The sequence below is a fragment of the Micromesistius poutassou genome, assembly GCF_964030765.1.
Source record: "Micromesistius poutassou genome assembly, chromosome: 18".
In the NCBI taxonomy this organism is placed as follows: Eukaryota; Metazoa; Chordata; class Actinopteri; order Gadiformes; family Gadidae; genus Micromesistius; species Micromesistius poutassou.
Genome location: NC_140288.1, coordinates 6765104 through 6784783, shown reverse-complemented (window position 1 = coordinate 6784783; position 19680 = coordinate 6765104). Strand labels below are relative to the sequence as shown.

The following is a 19680-nucleotide window of genomic DNA, read 5'->3' as shown; positions in this document are numbered from 1 at the left end:
CTACCTCTACAATCATCTGAACATTTCTAGGCACTCACACCTGGTGGTGAAATGTGTCACCTGTAAAGGTCCCATGACACGCCACCAGGTGTGAGTGTGGTTAGCCGTTACACGCCGTTTTGGAAATCTGCCCCTTCTGACATCACAAGTGGGCGTGTCCACCTAGATGTGTGCTGGACAGATCAGTCTATCAGCCTACCCAGTGGACCGTAGCAGACGTTGCTCATCTATCCGTCACACGTCTAGGTGGACGCGCCCACCTGTGATGTCAGAAGCGGCATTTTCAAAACGGCTTGTAACGGCTAATCACACTCACACCTGGTGGCACATCACACACACAGATCTGTGTGTCACATCTTACAGGCATCAAAAACAGGTATCAGAAATGGTTTCAGTCAGTCAGTGGTTTCAGCCAGTGTGGTGCAATTTGGCAAAACAATTTGGTCTTTCAGTTTAAGTTCACAATGGAGCCAAATTCACTTTCTAATACCAAACAAACATTTATTAATTAAAAAATACAAACGCTTATTTGTACCAATATGACAGAGCCTTGGTTAAACTATACCTCGATGGATATGAAAAAAAAATATTTTACAGTACAATACATTTATTGAGCTTACACTTTTGTCCCAAGCAACTTACAATAAGTGCATTCAACCATGAAGATACACACCCAAAAAGTGTGAGAATCATGCCAGTACATAAAATCCTTTAAGAGCTACATTAGATAGAAGTCTTTCACACTTACACATTGGTCACAAAATGATCTGTTTAATAAACAGCAAACTGCATTCCAACACAATATATACAATGTGGCTCATTGTAGTTCGATGCAGAAGGAGACAGCCTTAGCAGCAGGCTTTTTTTATCGTACACCTGTGACCAAAAGGAATTTATTTAATTTTTTAAAATATTAATTCGGTGAACTTGTTTCAAGTTTTCCCTCACAAGCACCTGTGGGATTTCACACGCTTACATCACCACCCCTCTATCCTAGAACAGAAATGAATAAGCAGACTTTAGGATCTTCACACTGAACACTCTTTGACACAAACTCATAACCTCCTACCTCCCCGTGAATCAATGAATCATCATATCATATTATATCTTATCATGACTCAACCTCCACATGAATCAATTCATCCAACACTTAATTGACTTGCTTGCAGTGCGAAACAAAAGAGAGGAAATTTCTAAGTTGGATAAAGAACAATTCAGTTTATATATATTTTTGCATTGTCAGAAGATTTGCATCGTGGCATAACATTTTCGATTGATCAGGGTGATGAAAATCACTGAATTCCATATCACAGCTTTGGATACAACGGAATGTTAGTATTGGCTTATTGTGTAACCATGACAATACAGTGCGGGTCATCTGTTGCATGCGATTGGTCGGGATAGGAGAGAAAAGCAGCAATTCATCATCATCGACAAGCTGGGCATTCGTTGGTGACAACTGTTGTTGTGGAAGAAGGGGGCTTGAGTTTGTTAGGAAATAGTTCCATTACAATATGAATACACACCCGGGGAGAGACCTGATAAGCAGCAGTGAACAACTAGCATGGTGCCCACAAGTTCTCAAGCAAAACAAAGTATTGATTAGTGGCAATACATAAACACATGTTGTTTTTCCTAGGTAGTCTACAACTCTGCAAACAGCACATAATGACTGCAACTAAGATTATGGTTGTAGACTATTAAAGACAACTAAATGTAACCCTATAATTTTTTTAATTGTACTTAAATTAATTTGAATATATTTGACGAAGAAACAAATTGAAAGTAAGTATACATAAGTAGTAAGTGTGAAAACATTGACAATGAAAACCCAACATGAATCATTTCACGATCTTTATTTTAATGCTCTTTATCCTTTTACCAAGCAATCAAAGAATGGATCAAAGCAGGATTCAAGGCAATGCAGGTATAATTCATTTCACAATGTTAGAATTGTGTGAGGTTCTACAATTATACAAGGGGTTATTAACCGCAAGCTTGGACAGATCTTTTTTGTGCATGCAACATCTTAAGTGCAAAACATTGTTCTCTGGAAATACTCTGGAAATATGGTAGATAATAAAACGTTACTCATAGAGTAGAACATGCTATTAATCATAAAAACAAATAAAATGAAATGACTATACATTTGAAATATCTATAGGAAAAATTATGTTTTAGGACTTAAAACATAATTTAAATAGGACCGAGAGAGCTAAGAATAGTATTATACAAAGTGCATTGAGTCTTTCTTAAGAAAGTATAAAGGTAGTTATCAAGGTTTTCTTTCACTAAACTACTTGGACCGAGTTAAAACAGAAACGTTGGTTATTTACAAAATGAGCAGTTATCCTAATAACACGCTAGTCAGTTAGTCAGTTAACGACAGTGAAGTGTATCACCACCTCATAATTTCTCACGACACACCAATCCACCAAGAATTTTTTTCCTCTACTCAATAATCAAACAACCCAATTTAAACTTTGTGTTCCTGTCGACCCTCCGTACATCTATAGAGGTCTCCTCTGCTCTTCTCTGCCCGTTCACGTGTAGCTCATTTAGAATCAGAGCTGGACAGAGAGAGATGGAGGTGATTCCAAGCGTTGTACAACCGATCAGTGTGAGTGATGGGACTCAGTAGCAATCACGCAATAAAAATAAATTAAAAACACCAAATATTTTAGTTCTGAACTCGGAAATACCTAATTGGCATAACCCAGTGGTCCAGCTAGGGAGTTAAACTCCTTAGGCTCAGTAACAATTGCGTTACAAAAAAAAAAGCACAATACATGATTCCTTCTCCACTGATCCACCTCTGAATATCGTCAGTATAAACGTGCGGGCAGCAGCATTTAAAGACATTTTCACCCTCCTTTTTTTAGATTAACCTTCAAATGACCAACTACCAACTAGCAACTGTCAACTGCCAACCTTCTCAAATCCCTACCTAAGTCCTGCCTCCTGCTCCCTCTCCTCCAATGTGCTGTCAGCCTACTGCTTGGAGGAGGTGAAGGACATAAGCTCCGCCTCCGGCTCCCTCTCCCTCTCCTCCAATGGGCCGTGGGCCTACAGCTTAAGCCCCGCCCCTTGCTCCCCCTCTCCTCCAATGAAGCCTACAGCTTGGAGGAGGTGAAGGGCAGAAGCCCCGCCCCCTGCTCCCCCCTCTCCTCCAATGGAGCCTACAGCTTGGAGGAGGTGAAGGGCAGGCCGTCGTACATGTCCGTCTTCAGCTTGGCCCAGTCGGCGAGCCGCTGCACGGGCCCCTTGGGCGCGGCCAGCACGCCGGCGGCGCGCCGCAGCTTGGCGTCGTTGCGCTGCATGTAGCGCTCGCCCTCGCCCTTCAGGAAGTTGAGGCGCTCGCTGCGGCTCTCGTCCAGCGGCACGTCCTCGCTCAGCAGGGGGTTGAAGCGGAAGTAGGTGTCGGGAGGCAGCAGCGCGTCCAGCATGGTGTGCACCTCTGGGTACGGTGGGGGGGGGGGGGGGAGGGAGAGAGAGGGAGGGAGGGAGGGGGGGAGAGAGAGAGAGGGGAGGGAGAGAGAGAGGAGGGAGAGGGCGAGGGAGGGAGGGGGGGGGGGGGGGGGAGAGAGAGAGAGAGGAGGGAGGGAGGGGGAGAGAGAGAGAGACTTTTGTAATTATTAACCTCATTTGAGACGCTTTTATATAGATAGATATATTTCTTCATTTTTCTTTTTAGAAATTTAGTATTTCATTTTCAAATTTTTATATATCTTTTGAGTTGGACTTTTATATTTGACTATTAAATTGGACTCAATACATTTTTTTTGGCTTATTTCTTCACCTGCATGAGCAACGTAAACGATGTTTCCCATGGCAAAAAAGCTGTTGTGATTTAATTGACTTAAATTGAGAGACACAGACAGACAGACAGACAGAGGTGAACACGACATGAAGAAAGGGGACTCGCTTACACGGTTGGAGACTGTTTGAATCCAGACGGCCTTGAATACATGAACGCAGCAAGCTGCTCGTTTAGCTAGCCTCTCTGTTTGTTTTGTTCATCCCCTCTCCCTTTTTCGTCTGTCTGTCTGTCTGTCTCTCTCTGTCTCTCTCTCTCTGTCTCTCTCTCTACCAAGTGTGAATAGACCAATTCACCTGATTTACGACAGAGTCCAAAGCCATTCCAAGGTGTTCAGCCATTTAGTCCAGATGTTGTCCGCTGAGCGGCAGAGCTTAACACAGACGACTGAACACCGTCATGATAAACGGAACCACAACAGATCAATAACTACAGTGATGACCTGCTGACGGCTCACTGACGCGTACACGTGTAATCTGGGGGCTATAAATAAACTCTGTTTAATCCCGGTCGTTATGCAGTGTCACAGACACATCTGTCCCCCTCACACACTCACTTTGAAACCTTAAAACACACATACACACACACACAGGTTTTGGATGTGAATGGTGCACGCATCTGTCACAAACACACACACACACACATTACTTTCACACACTGCTTCAAGTCTCTCACACACACACACACACCATCTCATCTCTCTCAACACACACTCACCCTCTCTCCACCCACTCACCTTCTCTCCACACACACACCCTCTCTCACACCCACCCACCCCCCCCGTGCTCACCCTCTGTGTCCGTGGCGCTGCTGATGACGTGTGTGAGCTTGGTGCGCAGGCTGGTGTAGGTGGCGCTGTGCTTGCCGCCGTCGTCGTAGCGACCGGTGCCCAGCGACACCACGCACTGCAGCGGCGTGTCGGGCCACAGGCAGCGGCACTCGTGGATGGCCAACGCCGTGGGGTTGTTGATCAGCAGGCCCCCGTCCTGGTGGGCGGGGGAAGAGAGAGAGAGAGCGAGACAGAGACAGACAGACAGACAGACAGACAGACAGACAGACAGACAGACAGACAGAGAGACAGAGAGAAAAAGAGACAGAGAGAGAGAAGAGGGAGAGCCAGGGGGATGGGGGAGGAAAGAAAGAATGTGAAAGAGGAAAAGGGGATGAACAAAACAAACAAAAGTTGCTACTTTTTCATAACAAAAGGACAAAAACATTCATCATTAACATGATGCATTTTTGCATCATGTACAAATCCCATCCTCGGTCCCACTACTCTGTTCAGAGAGGGAGGGGTGAGAAAAGACAGACAGACAGACAGACAGACAGACAGACAGACAGACAGACATATTGAAAGCAGAGAGGGTAGAAGAGAGAGCGGTGCGGACACAGTGGCGATCGGGAGAACTCTGTAAATCTCCACGTTGTCTTTGCAGTGACCTCTCCCGTTCGCGGCGTGCGTTTGTTGCTTTGGTCGAGGGCTGTCACGATCGTCATAAAACAAGACCGAGGTAGGGGAAACGGATGGAGCCTGACCCGGACGGAGAGCGGGAACAGTGGACCCTGGCCTGAATGCAAACACGTCGTGGGTAATCTGTCACATTAATAATCCAGAGATATATGGCCTTGAAAAGTGGGTTCAAAACGATCAGCTCTGGAAAACTCTGTCATCAAATGACAAGCAAACTAATGTATGACGATGACCAGCAACGTTGTACAGGGTCAGGAGGAAGGCCCAAGCATAATCGAGTTTAACTATAGCACATAAGTATGGATACAGATGCACACACACACACACACACACATGGGTGAACTATTTCTTTATAATTTCAGAAATGAGTATCCCTGTCGTGTGTCTGTCTGTCTGTGTATGTGTGTCTGTCTGTCAGAGAGTGACAAAAAGACAGGGAGATTGATTAAGGCTGACGGGTGAGATTCACTGCGTGTGTGTGTGACTTCCTCCAACCACAGCGAGAATTCCTGTGTGTGCATGTGAGTGTGCATGAGTGTGTGTGCGTGTGCGTGTGCGTGTGCGTGTGCGTGTGTGCAGGCGCTGGTCCGAATGGCACAATCCTCTTGAGAAATACCACCAGGGGTCCTGAAAACTAGAGTAGGCGTGCGAGCGGTGGGTGACAACGGTAGTGTACAGCGTGGCCCAGAACCAGACGTGCGTGGCCAGAGAAAGGGTACATTAGTCAGGGAGGCATCGCCCCGTGTGCCCTCCCCCCTGGAGACCGGGCGCCCAGTGACCTTCTTAAAAAACACCAAGAAGCCCCGTCCCTTTATCTGGGCATGTGGATAGACCTGCTTTCACTCTTACTGCTGCGTGGCGGTGTTGATTTGACCCTCACTTCTTAGGAAAGGTTAAGGTCTTTGATTTAGATTTGAAAACAAAATGAACATGTACATTTGCAGCAAGCAAACACACACATGGACACATAAGTTATTATTATTGTTATAAATCCTAAGCCATTGCGCACGTTGTGACCCAGATGTAGCACAAATATATATGTAATCAAACGAGACGTTTTGAACGTTCCACGAATAGCATCGCTATTCCACGGACGTGTTTCAGCAAAACCAGTGGAATGTTTCTTTTCTTTCTGTAACTGGTTACCATCCACCACAGCATATGTATAAGGCCTGGGAGAAGATGGCCGTCCGCTACCAAAGAGAGGCGCAGTCGAGGGGAAGTCGACTGTCCAATCAGAGCGTAGGCCGGGCCAGAGTGCCTTAAATAACCTGTACATCTCTTCACTGACTGCAGGGGGCTTCAGACCGCATCCCATGCCCAGAAAAGAGTTAAGCCTTTGGGGTCCCAGAGCAGTGAATAGGACAGTGCGAGCACTGAAGATTAGGGCTGGTAATTAAGGTATCTGGGGGAGAAAGGGGGAGTTCAATTAGACCAACTATCCCATCAGGAGCTAGCGTCATAGAGGGGGAGCTTAAGCCTTCTGTGTTAGCGGCGTTAGCTGGCCGCTAATGACTGAGGCCTGAAATCAACTCACATAACAACTCACTTTGAATGGCTCCCTAAAGAGGAGTTGGTCCGAGCAGGAAGGAATTGGAGTTTAGACCCGGCCGGGACCTTTTAATCTTTTTCTTTCTTACTCTCTGTCCATCTTTCTTCTTTCTTTCCTTTTTTGTTTCAGGGTAAAACTAAGTGTTTATTGGTAATCAAAAAATAATAAGAACAAATGACAGAATAAAGAGTGAGAGAGAGTGAAACAACAGAGGAGGGAAGGTGATCTGTTTTACTCGGTTTACTTCCTCCCATAATTCCTCTCTCTCTGAAAAAGTGGTCCCAATATGTTTAGGCCTCTGCTGTGTGCCTTCATTGTGGCCTATACTGCTGATCCAAGCATTCCTTGTTGGAGTAGTGTATAAATTAAAGATTTTATATTTTATGTTATAAGGCAGACACTACAGTTTTGTTTGTTTCCATGTACCACTTGAAGCCAAGCTATCCCTGTTGTTAACTGTTATAATAATATATAAGAACAAATGGATTTATCAAAGTCATACCACACCGAACTGCACTGAACCATGGCGCCAGAATAACGTATCTAGAACTGATCTAGAATACATTCACGTTGGTATGTCGAAGGACGAAGATGAATTCCTTGAACATGACGGACTATGAAGATCAATAGGGCAATCCAAGTCATTTGTATTCATGGTTATATCAACTTTAGATTTCTCCAGGAATCCCTTGGGCAAGGCATTTTTACAGGAATATTGATGACAGTGCTGCCCTTCATCAGTTCTACTTGCAGCTAAACCTTGGCCTGCCCCTCGTGCAACATATTACAGGACACAGTAACACCTCATCATTTAACCATGATCATTCATGTTAAACCCTGGTATGAATACATTAGACGGATGAGAGTCACATACATATTGTCATCTTCTCTGCTGAAGAACTTTAGTGGGCCTGTTATGAATAAAGCTTTGGTAGATAACTTGGATGTTATGAAGTATTAAGTATTTTCATGCAAGTTATTCATGTAAGAGATGCAATTTTGAAAGATTTTCATGTTAATGAATGTCTGTTGAGTCTATCTATCGTTGGATAAGGTGACACAATGGTGGTTGAACCTGTGTGGCCCACTGATGTAAGCCCTTGCATATGCAGAATTATGAATGGTATTTTTAGGAACAATTACTCCTTATCACCAAAGATGTCGCCAAAGACAACAAAACAGAATTGTTTGGGATTACCGCTGTAATTTGAAGAATTATACACTCTGCCATGGGGAGTGGGGGAGACATATAGACATAGACATATATACTTTTTTTAAATTTATATTTAATAGTTTTACTTCAAACCATACCTGGTGAAGGTCTTTTCCCAGGACAAACTCCTGGAAGTATCCCGGAGCAGCTGATGAGGCGCGGATGGCTTGCCACATCTTGTGCTTGCAGTCGCCCAGGTAGTGAGACCGCACCCCGGGCATCAGCCGGTAGTTGCGGAACACGTAGGCCTTCAGCGGCAGCCCTCTGTTCACTATGGTGCTCACTGCTGACACCTAGTGGCGACGCGACGCAACATACATGAAGATTTAGCAATTAGCACCTGCTGATGTCAGTAATTCATTAAGAAACAGCATGAAGTGAAATAAAGAACAAGAAGAGACGATCTATATTTTCTATGTTTGTATTCATTAAAATGTCAGTCTTTTTTTTCTTCTTTTGTAGTGTTGAGCAACTGCCTTGCACTGTGAGATGAGAGGTATTTACTTTGGTCTATCCATCAATCATCAAGTTCTTTATAGTATTTTTGAGCGGGTATCAGCTTACTTTAGGACAGTTTGGACCCCTGGCGCTTTCAACCATCAGTCCCTCGCCCATTCTTTCCCTGAGGAGAAAAACAAAAGACCCCAATAAGGCTGTGTGGTTCTCCAAAAGATCGGCCACCAATAAAGAAGAGAAAGAGACAGCAGACATCATGATGGCTAAGTCAAACAGACAAGAGTGGAGGAAAGGAAAGGAGACGTCAAAGAAGCAAAGGAGGAGGATTGGGGCCGGGCAGTGTAGTGGCTAGCGGCAGTGAGGGTTCCCATTCTGATGAAAAGTTCTGGGTTCAATCCCCATCTTCACAGCCTAACCTATAGAAATCCTTGAACAAGACGCCCTAACGCAGACCTGCCCTTAAACGACCCGTACATGAAATCACTGAGAGTCACTTTAGGAAAAAAAGAATCTGCTAAATAAATAGATAGCAAAAGAGAAAGACTAGGACAGCACTCTAGATTGCCTTTTTAATTATGAAGGGAATATAATTAGTGTTGAGCATCTTGTTTTTTTGGGGGTGTTATTATCCTACATCATAAGACTTGTGGTTCCCTGTGTTGGGAGCCACTTGTGGTGTTGGTTGTGCTTACCTATAATTAACCCCCCCTGTGTATATTGATTGTGACATTATCAGAATACCAGATGAAGAAGGACATCTGGCAATCTTAAAAACTCAAATTGGGGTGGTGTCCAGGTCTTGCTTTTTGATTATTACTACATAACGGTTGAAGCAGCCGGTCGCCAAGGTCTAAGAGTGAGTTGAGCGCATTGAGCCGTACAGTATATTCAATAACTAGACAGTAGAACAGTGATGAAGAGGGAGAAGCACAAGCCCAGGGAGGGAATGGCTGCACTGACTTCAGGATGTTCTCCCACACGTGGCTGTCGTAGAAGGCGTGGCTCCAGCCCATCTTCACCGTGCCCACGATCACGTTCTGCTGGAAGACGTCCGAGCCCAGCTTGCGGTACATCTCCTCACACTCGTCCAGGGGGATCTGGAAGACCCCCAGCATGAAGGCCAGGATGGCTCCTGGGCGGGTGGACAGACGGAAGGAGAGTCAGACAGACAGAGAGGAACCAGGAGCTTCACAAACAATTGGCAGACATGAGTCCACTACGAGTACATAGGTGTACGTGTCAGTACACATACTTTCGGCCCAATATTAAGATGTCCTTTAATGATTAAATTATTGAATATAATGTTTATGTGCATGTTATTGAGCTCCCCCACCCCACCATTTATTAACAATAACAACCACAACAATACAAAACTAAGGTCAGAATTGGAGGTCTGCAATTGGGTGAAGCACGACAATGAATGCCTTGAGAAAAGCACAGATACCTTTCTTCCATTGTTCAAAGTTAGCAACAATGGAGGGGAGGGTGGCCCATAGGGCCAGAGGGTATACCTGTGCTGACTCCACAGATGTAGTCGAACAGTTGATGGATTGGTTTTCCAGTGAGCTCCTGCAGCTTATGTAAAGTCTGGAGTGCCATCAGGCCCCTGTAGCCAACGCAATAATGAAGTCAGTAATAAGTACAAAATGTCCGCTCAGCCGTACGATTCTTTGCATATAAGTATTTTACTTTTATTTATGTTAAAAGTTTCATTCCACGGTAATCTCCTGTGTGCTGCAGGTTATACTATTTTACATGCTTGTTGGCCGTTGTTTCTTCATTAGTTTCCCAAATCAGACTTGGATTAATATTGATTATAGATTATTAGATTCTTATCTAAAGCCTAATGCAGAGACAATCTTAGATCAGGGTGAACTGGGTTGATTTGCTTCGACGAATTGTGTTGCTGGAGGCGTGGAACTGTAAGTGCATTATCGCCCGACACAAACTAGGCCAGCTGTGGTTATCTGCACCCAAGATTATCTAGTCCCTTCTAAATAACAGATCAACAGGGATTACGTAATCCGACCTCAGGTTACAGATCACCTCCACGCAGCAACATGATTAACTCGACTCTACTCCTACTCTTCTCAGCGCCCCCTGGTCCTATCAGACTTGAATTCAAACGTCCTGATCCGGGGAAGCTCGTCCAATCCCGCTCACCTGGTCCCGCCTCCGTCGATGGTCAGTACCCGGATGCCCCGCCCCCTGACGGGGTCGGTGTAGCCCACCAGGGCCAGCGCCTCCCTGACGGCCGCCTGCAGGGGGGGGTCGCTGGCCTGACGCAGGCGGAGCAGGCGGGGCAGGGCGCGCTCCTGGGGGGTGGGGGACGGTGGGAGTTCAGTTTAGGGGGTTCAGAGTGTCAAAGCAAGATGAAATATTTACATGCGAGTTACAGGCGATGAAAGCGTCTGCAAAGTGGCTGAATGGAGTGGCTTGTTTTATTTAAAGGAAACACAGATGAGGGCTATTCACAGATGAAATAGTAAAAAGGAAAACTAGGAAAACTAGGAAAGCTAAACGGCAGTTCCTTTGCTCATTTTATGCCTTTGTGCGTACTCAAATTATTCATGCACAATTATTCCTGCACTAAAGCACAAGAGAAAGCGAAAAATCCTGAAGAAAACAAAAAAGAAAATTGACTTTTTCTTTCTGCCCTGCACTCCTTCTCTTCTGTTCTCTCTTTCCAACTCTCAACGCGTACCTACAGCTCCTTTAATTCTCCACTTCCAAAAAAAAAACGACTGCGCTGATTTAATTGACGACACCACACGCTTTTTTGCGCAGCGCAAACCCCGCCGGCGTACCTTGACCGCCACGCCGCGGGTCTCGGGGAACTCCAGGAGGTGTCCGCTGAGCTCCTCCACGCGGCCCGTCAGCAGCCTCACGTCGGTGACCCTCTGCAGGCCCTTCACCAGTGCCCGGGTGCGGTTGTCCACGCTCACCCGGGCGATGATCTGGGGGGGGGGGCGAAGGAGGAGACACGCTGAGGATCACTACGACTGTCCGAGCTCCTGGAGCTCCTCGGGTCCAGATCAAACGCAGTTGTTAAAGGGGACATGTTGTTAAAGGGGACATGCTGTTAAAGGGGACATCACAGGTGGGCGTGTCCAGTGATGGTGCCCAAGTCAACCATACCAGAATGCCCACTTCCCTGCACATTCATTACTACTTCCCCATATTCTACGGCGGACGCCGTCGGCCTACCTTCTCTCTCTGAGTCAGTAGCAGCTTCCTGGCACTCTCCTCCGCCTTCTTCACCTTCACCTCCACCTCCTCCTCCTTCTTCTTCCCCTTCTCCACGGCCTCCGCGACGGTCGGCTCCTTCTCCTTCTCCTTCTCGGCGGCGATGCTCTTGGCCTCTCCCCGGAACTTGGGGACGAGCGGTGCGATGTAGCTGCCCACGAAGGCCTGCATGCTGGGCGTGGGATAGGACAGGTACTGGGTGAAGCCCTTCTTGGCCGAGGTAGGGGGCGGCGGAGCTGGAATCGCCGTGGCGTTCGCCGTCGGAGGAGTCCCCTTGCCCGGCGGAGGAGGAGGCGGAGGAGAGGGTGGGCCAGAGGCGGGGGTAGCAGCGAGTGGTTCCTTGGGCTTTGATTGGCCTGCGACGGGGACGGCGAGAGGAATGTGACCTGCGGCGGTCTCGGACGTTCGGTGATGGTGGTGGTGGGGGTGGGGGTGATCGCAGACATGGTCGACGTCCGCGCCGTCCTCCCTCAGTGGCCGCTGCACATGCTGTGGTTGTTGTTGTGGTTGTTGTCGTGGTTGCTGTCCTTCTGTTCCGTCGTCACCGTGTTCGTCCGCGCCGACGGCAAAGTAGCTGTTGACGTGCTTGGCCAGCGTGTTGTAGGTCTCGTCCACGTTGGCGGAGAGCGTCGAGGGGTGGAACAGCTGCAGAGTCTGCTTGGCCACGGAGGAGGCGGACGGCGTGGGGCTCGGCGCGGACGCGTCGCCCCCCACTGCAGGAGCCGAGCCCGTCTTGGGGGAGGAGGCCGCCACGTAAGGCTCCTCTTTGTCGGGTGGCCTCTGGGACGCTCCACCTCCCCGCGTGTTCTGGTCCACCGTCATGGTGGTCTGGGCGGCGCTGGAGGTGGGGGTGGAGCTGGGGGGTTCCACGTTGACCAGAACCTCACCCGCATTGGCACCGTCGACCGTTGAGCTGCCGAGCCTAAAGCGGGAGAGCTTGGAGATCAACTCCTTGCTGCCGACCACTCGGGAGACGCTGTCCAGTGTGCTCCTGATCCGGGACATGCGTCTCTGGACTGGAAGGTCCTTCGTTGGTTGATACACTAACTAGCACCCCTCTCCGGGCTTGGGATTCCTACATAAAGTGTTGTACCATTCTCTTGGGCACTCTTGCAGGGGCTAGAGCTAGATTTATTTGTACAAATCTGTGGGTGAAATATATCCTATGTTGGAGTTGTCCAGATATCTGAAAAAGAAATGAATTGGAAAAAGTCAAGATTAGGAATCAGTGAAAACGCAGACGGGAGAGACGGTGTGTTTGGACATCAGGATGAAGAACTGTAGGTGAAGAGAGGACCGACAGAGGGCCCTGCCTCCCTGGTTGCCATGGTGACATTTCAAAACACCACTGAAACAATCAACGTTAGGTAACTCACTGGCCCCACCAAAGCAACAACAACAACAACAACACGACCACATGTTGTTCACTCTAACCTGAACGTTACTTATTGCTTCGACGGGTCTTCAATCCGCCGACTCAGAGATTAACTAAATAACGACCGGGGGGAGCGACAGCACGACACGATGGAGGAGGACAGACCGTCGTCCAACGTGAGTCTGCGGGCGGAGGAAATGGTGACGGCGGCTCTAGAAAGAGCCCACAGGGCCGTGACGTATGACCTGGACCCCCACCACCAGACGAACACGACCCGGGAGGACCACCACCCCGCGGCCGGTCAGACCGTGGTGGACTGGGCGTCTTGTGAGGACTTCAGCGTGGAGCTCGGCCGGAGACAGATCACGGAGTACATCGGCACCTGGGGGCTGAGTCCCCGCTGGCTGCTCCACCTGGTGTACCTGGGGACCACCGAGGAGGAGCACCACTGCCTCCACCGCTACGGGGCGCGGTGGAGCCTCCCGACCCGCCAGTCGCCCGTCCCTCGGGACACCGCCTCGGTCTGCTTCACCGTGCGGCTCTCGAGGCTCAGGCCTCGGACTGAGCGGGTGGAGGTGCGCTACACCGTGGAGTCCAACCGGCTGGTGCACGACGCGGCGGGGGGGACTCGGTTCAGGGAGAAGTGGCTGGAGGACGTGGTCCACAGCAAAGCGCTGCTCAGACGGGCGGTGGACTTCTAGACCCGATCAGTCGAGTATCGATCAGCGCTTTCCCATGTTATGAGGACGACGTCTTTCAATCGATTGAAGGGTTATTGTTTAATCTGACATGAATGTTTGCAGCATGCAAATTGTGCTGTCTTCATTGGTAACGTTAGGCGGTAGTAAGTCGACATCTAATGTTTGTTCCAAGCTGTGTTTTGACCTGTTTAAATGTATTTGTTACCGGTTAAGTGAAGTTTATTTAACTAGAATGAAATAAATGACTTGGGACTTGAATTAAAGCAAATGACCCTTACCTGTAGAAAACGAGAGTATCGTATCCTATTTCTAAACGCTTTCCTCAGCCGGGTACTGTATTGGTAGATGTAAAGAGGAAGTGACGTGAGGGTAATGGTTTGTTTTGGACGGACCACATCCGGTTTCTAGATATATAAGTTTCAAGTTTTTTTATTATTATAAGTTGAGTGCTGCATGCAGCGCTCAAATATTGTTCTTCTTAGGTTTTATTCTATCTATCTTCCGTTGTTTCTTTTTTGTTTTTGTTCAACCAATCAGATGGCTCGGAAAATGTAATTGGTTTCGACCAGCTCAGATCAGTAGCAAACATTTATTATTCCATATGGATGCAGTTGGATATTAATAGTAATACAAGTATGCATTATTAAATATGCCTACATCGAAACACCAATTTAATATGCTGATAAAAATGTTTTTTTAAAATGCCACCTCTCTCTCTCTCTCTCTCTCTCTCTCTCTCTCTCTCTCTCTCTCTCTCTCTCTCTCTCTCTCTCTCTCTCTCTCTCTCTCTCTCTCTCTCTCTCTTTAATTGTTAGTTAATTGTTAATAGTTAATTGAATTGGTGTAGGCCTGTATGTCTGCATACTAGTAATAGATTGAGACAACAATCGGGGTAATTTGTTCTTCCTTATACCTACTTCAAAATGTTTGGCCTGATCCTCGTACAAAGTCATAATTATCATTTTGAGTTATAAACGTAAATAATTTCCAGAAAGACGGTCACGCTTAAACTTGGACTTTGTACGCATACGCCACGCTATACCAATAAAGAGGCAAGAAAGTATGATGAAACAGAACCTAATATTTCTGGTACTATTACCCCGAAATAATATTAATATTAATAATAATAATAATAATCATAAACGTTATGAAAAGTTGCATCCTCAAACTATGCTATTCACTGTTGATGAGTCAAACATTAGAATCAATGTTGCTATAGGCTATCGAAATTGTTATTAAAATGTCATCCCCTTAACAGCATAATTTAGCATGACAGAATATGTAATGTATGGAAAGCATTCCTACTCTATTCCCCACGTGCACACAGCGCCCTATGTATATCATCATGTCTATTTATGTTATGTCCATGTCCATTACTAATTAACTTGAGCTACTTCCAAATTATTCACTTTAACCAAATTGCAAATGTACTCTCAATGGTCCTAAAATGAGGAGTCAGCAAGCGTTCAAGTTGTCTTGTTATGTTGGGCACTTAACATGTTTGAAACAAATTCAATATTAAATTATTATTACTACAGGCTAATAGTATAACACCAAATATTACAAGCCTACATGGAATTTGTTACGACATTGGCCATTGCGCATGCGTGAAATGTATCTACACTTGAACTCTGACAGAAGGGACTTTCAGTGTCAAACGAAACACATTTATTGATCATTTACCCACAATCTTATGCTTATCCCTTCTACTTCTACAACGGCAGCACAATACAAGCCGTTTTGTGGTACCTTGTCCTTCTCTATCCCGACTTTCGCAACTTCCCAGTGGACTAGTTTTCTCTACTGCCGACGTTACCTCTTGGATAATAACTTCATGGCAGGGACTATTGTTATGTTGTCCGTTCATCCCTCACGGGGACTCGTGGACGAAAAGTTCCGAGTGGAGGTGGAGAATCTCCCCCCTGCATGCCCAGTGACTCTGCACTGCCTCCACCGCTCCGAGGACCAGGACTACTGGGAAGGCTTCGGGCACTACTGCAGCGACCACAGCGGGACGGTGAACGGTAGGTCCCCATGGTCCCATGGTCTACTGCTGCACCGTGACCAGAATAACGGTTATTTTCTCCTTGCACAAATGGAGAATTAGAAATAGTCATTTCACATCATTGTGACTCTCCATGTTTGTTTATGAGCCGATTATACGGTGATACTTCATATCCTGTTTTACCAGTGTATTAAACAAACACTTTTTTTCCCCATAATATTGCTTTTGCTAAATGTTTAACCTTGAAGACACAACTGACGTCCACTTTTTGTGAAGTGTCTGAAGATGAAAGTTCCGGGGGAACGTACAGCGGAAGGGAACGTATGGGGCTGCTGTGGAGTATGCGACCCGTCCCGGGCAGTAGGAGGGGGCTGCGGTAGGCCCACCGTCAACACATGAACGATGAAGGGATCCTCGTGTTATTTATTGTAATGTTAATAACGCCGTCTGTTGTGTCATTTTCATCGCTGTGATTTAGGTTGAGAAAGGCGCACGTTGACGTCCCCATGACGCTGCTCATCTCGGTGTACAGAGGTCACCTGACCGAGGGCTTCAGAGAGCTGCCTCCCGTGGCCTCTGTGGTGGCAGAGCGGTGGTACATGGCGCCCGGCGTCACACGCATCGCAGTCGAGGAGAGAGGAGTCGTTGGCACTTTCTTCATTCCTCCGGGTATACTGTGTGTGTGTGTGTGTGTGTGTGTGTGTGTGTGGATAATAATTGATTTTACTTTTTCACGTAGACCCACTCTCTCATCTTAAAATAAATGCTTGTGGTGTAGTCTTGGCTTTAGAAGATACGTTGTTATCCATTCTGTGTTCCAACTTCCAACCCTCTCCAAACAAGTCAGAGACACATTATTCACTCACTCACTCACTCACTCACTCACTCACACACTGCTATCTTATCTCTCTCTCTCTCTCTCTCTCTCTCTCTCTCTCTCTCTCTCTCTCTCTCTCTCTCTCTCTCTCTCTCTCTCTCTCTCTCTCTCTCTCCGTCTCTCAGGCCCCGGGCCCTTCCCCGGTGTGCTGGACATGTGGGGTGGGGGAGGCGGACTGGTGGAGTACCGCTCAGCCCTGCTCGCGTCCCACGGTTTCGCGTCCATGGCCCTCAAATACATCGACCCCGGGGACACTCCGACGGATATGAAGATGGGCTACTTTGAGGTGCTGCACGTGTCTGTACTTGAGTGGCCAGTATCAAGGTGCAAGAGTCCAAGGGATTGAACTGTGAACCTACTTGGACTGGAAGTGTTGAATACCTTTCCTCAGAAGTATTCGTATTCCAGTGATTTATGTGATTGGGGAAGGCGGAAGGATAGCCTAGTGGTTCAGATGTTTGAGTCCAAGCTGAAAGCCTTTCATACAACCAAGTGTCAAATGACTTCATTCAGTACGTTGTATTCGTTCCTCATTCATGTTATAAACCCTTTTATTCTCAGACAGCATTTCAGATCATCCAAGACCACCCGCAGGTTATCAGCGACCGGGTGGGCATCCTCGGCCTTTCCTTTGGCACCTCAGTGGCCCTGACTGTAGCCGCCTACTCCCAGATCAGCAGAGTAAGAATTCAATGTATATACGGCAGACATGTTCATGATGACACATCCTGTATTTCATTACCTACAGTGACTTTTACACCTTTTTTATCTTCAGCCTCGTTGCTGTGTTTGTATCAGCGGCAGTCACGCCTACCCAATAACCACACCCATGGATATTTTAGCAGAGGCGAGGATTAGGTATGTCACCTGACTAGTAGCCTTATTAAAGGGCCCCTGTTGTACGACCGTCTGTCCACCGACTGGTGACTTCACAAGTGGGAGTGTCCACTAAGAAGTATGACAGATAGATCTGAACCCCACAGTCACGTCCCTGCTAGACTGTACCCATGGGTTGGCCGGAGTTGGATCAATCCATAATGCATCTTAGTGGACACTCTCACTTTTGATGACAGATTTGAGCTCACACTTGTTTGAGGCTGGGAAACTAGGGGCCCTTTATTGCAACGTCACAAGTACAACGGTTCCAAAGTCGAGTGTAATTGTATCGCTGAGATCGACCCCCTGTCCCCCTCTCCCAAGGAATGGAGACAAAGTTCGGAGGGATGAAGAAAATAACGTGATATGGCGAAACATAATTCTACCGATCCCCACAGACCCGGCCTTGAAAGTTGACGTAGGTGCTATAAAACACTGTATTTCCAACAAACACACTTGGGGATAAGACATTCATTGTAAGGACTCTGGTGGACTCTCTCTGCCAGGTGGGAAGAATTGAGTGTCCGCTGCTGCTTGTGAATGGAGACGACGACCAGAACTGGGCCACGACGGAGTCTGCAGAAGAGGTGAGTTCACACACACACTCACACTCACACACACGTATCAAGTAGCATAATTTGATTATCATTACATTTCTTTGATTATTTGTATTATTTGTAGGGAAACCCTTCTCATTTACATACAGTGGATTATTGTTTTTGGAATTGGAATATTGAATATTGTTTTTTCAAGACTGCAGATGCTCAGCACATTTTAAAAAGCTGACCATGAAAAAATGGATGTATTCATAATCACGACGTGGATTATGCAGTCGCCCTACTTTTCTAAGCCATGTTTAAAGGCCAACCAAATCCATGTATGTATCCATGTATATCTATAAATATATAGTAGATATACATATATTATATATGTGCTTAAGAATCTGACTAACTGGTTTGAGATTATTTTAGAAGCTATTGTTTATAAGCCTTTCTGACCTTTTCAGATGGCCAACATTATGTCTGTTGCTGGCAACAAACACCTGCTGACCACGCTGACGTACCCTAAAGCGGGTCACCTTATCGAGCCCCCCTTCACGCCACACATCAGGGCCAGCAACTTCATCGTTCACCATACCAGAGAGAAAGGTGAGCTGGTGCGGACATGGTAAACATAACCTGCTGTGCTTGTGCAGTACTTACAATTATTCTGGATTAAAGCATCTGCTTAATGACTAAGTAGTAAATAGTTGGAATATATATATGAATATGTATATGTGTGTGTGTGTGTGTGTGTGTGTGTGTGTGTGTTTTATAGTCATAATGCTGTGGGGAGGAGAGCCCAAAGGTCATGCAGTTGCTCAAGAAGATTCTTGGAAGAGGATCTTAAACTTCTTGAAGGAGCATCTGTGCATCCAGTCCACCCTGGCCCCCCAGGCCAAACTATGAATCACACACACACACACACACACACACACACACACACACACACACACACACACATCCAAAGCGAGGTGACCTTTTGTGAGTAACATAGGAGTTATCTTCAGTGAAACTCATTAATCATATAAATTATCAGTATCCGAAAGTTAATATATTTATATATTTAATAACAAACTTGAGACAACTTTTCAGACAGTAAACCAATATTACTCGCCAGTTGCCACAAATCATCAACATCTTACAGCACCCAAACAAGATCTTTACCTTTGATTGTAATAAAAAAAACACCTGGTGCAATTACTGACTGAATTTCCTTTTGATCAACTTGTTGGTTTTAAATATATAGAGTAAAGTGTGACTGGTCAAATAAATAAAACAGTATGAATGGAGACATTTACAGTTGCCATAAAGATGATGCCATATGGGGCAAATGTCACAAATTCTGCCAATCAGAAATCTCTTGTAAGTTTCTTACAAGAGATGATGTGGTAGTCCCTGAGATCTGGTATTCATTTTGGTTTAATAAATTTAAAAAAATCGAAAGCTATAGTATGTCATGAAGACAAAGGGATAGAAGCTGATTCTCTCGTGTTCATGTTTAGACAAATTTCCCCCTCGGTTGCTGCAGACTTTTACCGCGTACCATGTA

General features: G+C 46.3%; 2 protein-coding genes across 5 annotated transcripts; one reads left to right on the top strand and one right to left on the bottom strand.

The window, feature by feature from the left end:
- Window positions 1-1840: 1840 nt before the first annotated feature.
- Window positions 1841-14162, bottom strand: pnpla8 (patatin-like phospholipase domain containing 8). Of its 2 annotated transcripts, none has more exons than XM_084482925.1 (10): window positions 14110-14162; window positions 11717-12941; window positions 11317-11466; window positions 10673-10824; window positions 10021-10115; window positions 9470-9641; window positions 8618-8675; window positions 8152-8346; window positions 4608-4803; window positions 1841-3457 (listed from the first exon to the last, which is right to left on the bottom strand). In XM_084482925.1, exons 2-10 carry the CDS (start codon window positions 12758-12760, stop codon window positions 3180-3182), a joined length of 2340 nt encoding a protein of 779 aa, XP_084339051.1. In that variant the 5' UTR covers window positions 12761-12941; window positions 14110-14162; the 3' UTR covers window positions 1841-3179. The 2 variants fall into 2 exon arrangements, with proteins under 2 accessions (XP_084339051.1, XP_084339052.1); XM_084482926.1 differs by lacking the exon at window positions 14110-14162 and adding an exon at window positions 13190-13320.
- A 1315-nt stretch (window positions 14163-15477) lies between these two features.
- On the top strand, window positions 15478-19309 carry LOC311363015 (acyl-coenzyme A thioesterase 1-like). Of its 3 annotated transcripts, none has more exons than XR_014638906.1 (10): window positions 15478-15855; window positions 16113-16212; window positions 16315-16505; window positions 16839-16999; window positions 17275-17394; window positions 17489-17571; window positions 17914-18007; window positions 18096-18176; window positions 18343-18466; window positions 18596-18731. XR_014638906.1 is itself a non-coding variant. In XM_084482935.1 (10 exons), exons 1-10 carry the CDS (start codon window positions 15525-15527, stop codon window positions 19035-19037), a joined length of 1434 nt encoding a protein of 477 aa, XP_084339061.1. In that variant the 5' UTR covers window positions 15478-15524; the 3' UTR covers window positions 19038-19309. The 3 variants fall into 3 exon arrangements, 1 of the variants encoding a protein (XP_084339061.1); XR_014638907.1 differs by having other exon boundaries at window positions 18271-18466; XM_084482935.1 differs by lacking the exon at window positions 18343-18466 and adding an exon at window positions 18907-19309 and having other exon boundaries at window positions 18596-18737.
- The last annotated feature ends 371 nt before the right edge of the window (window positions 19310-19680 follow it).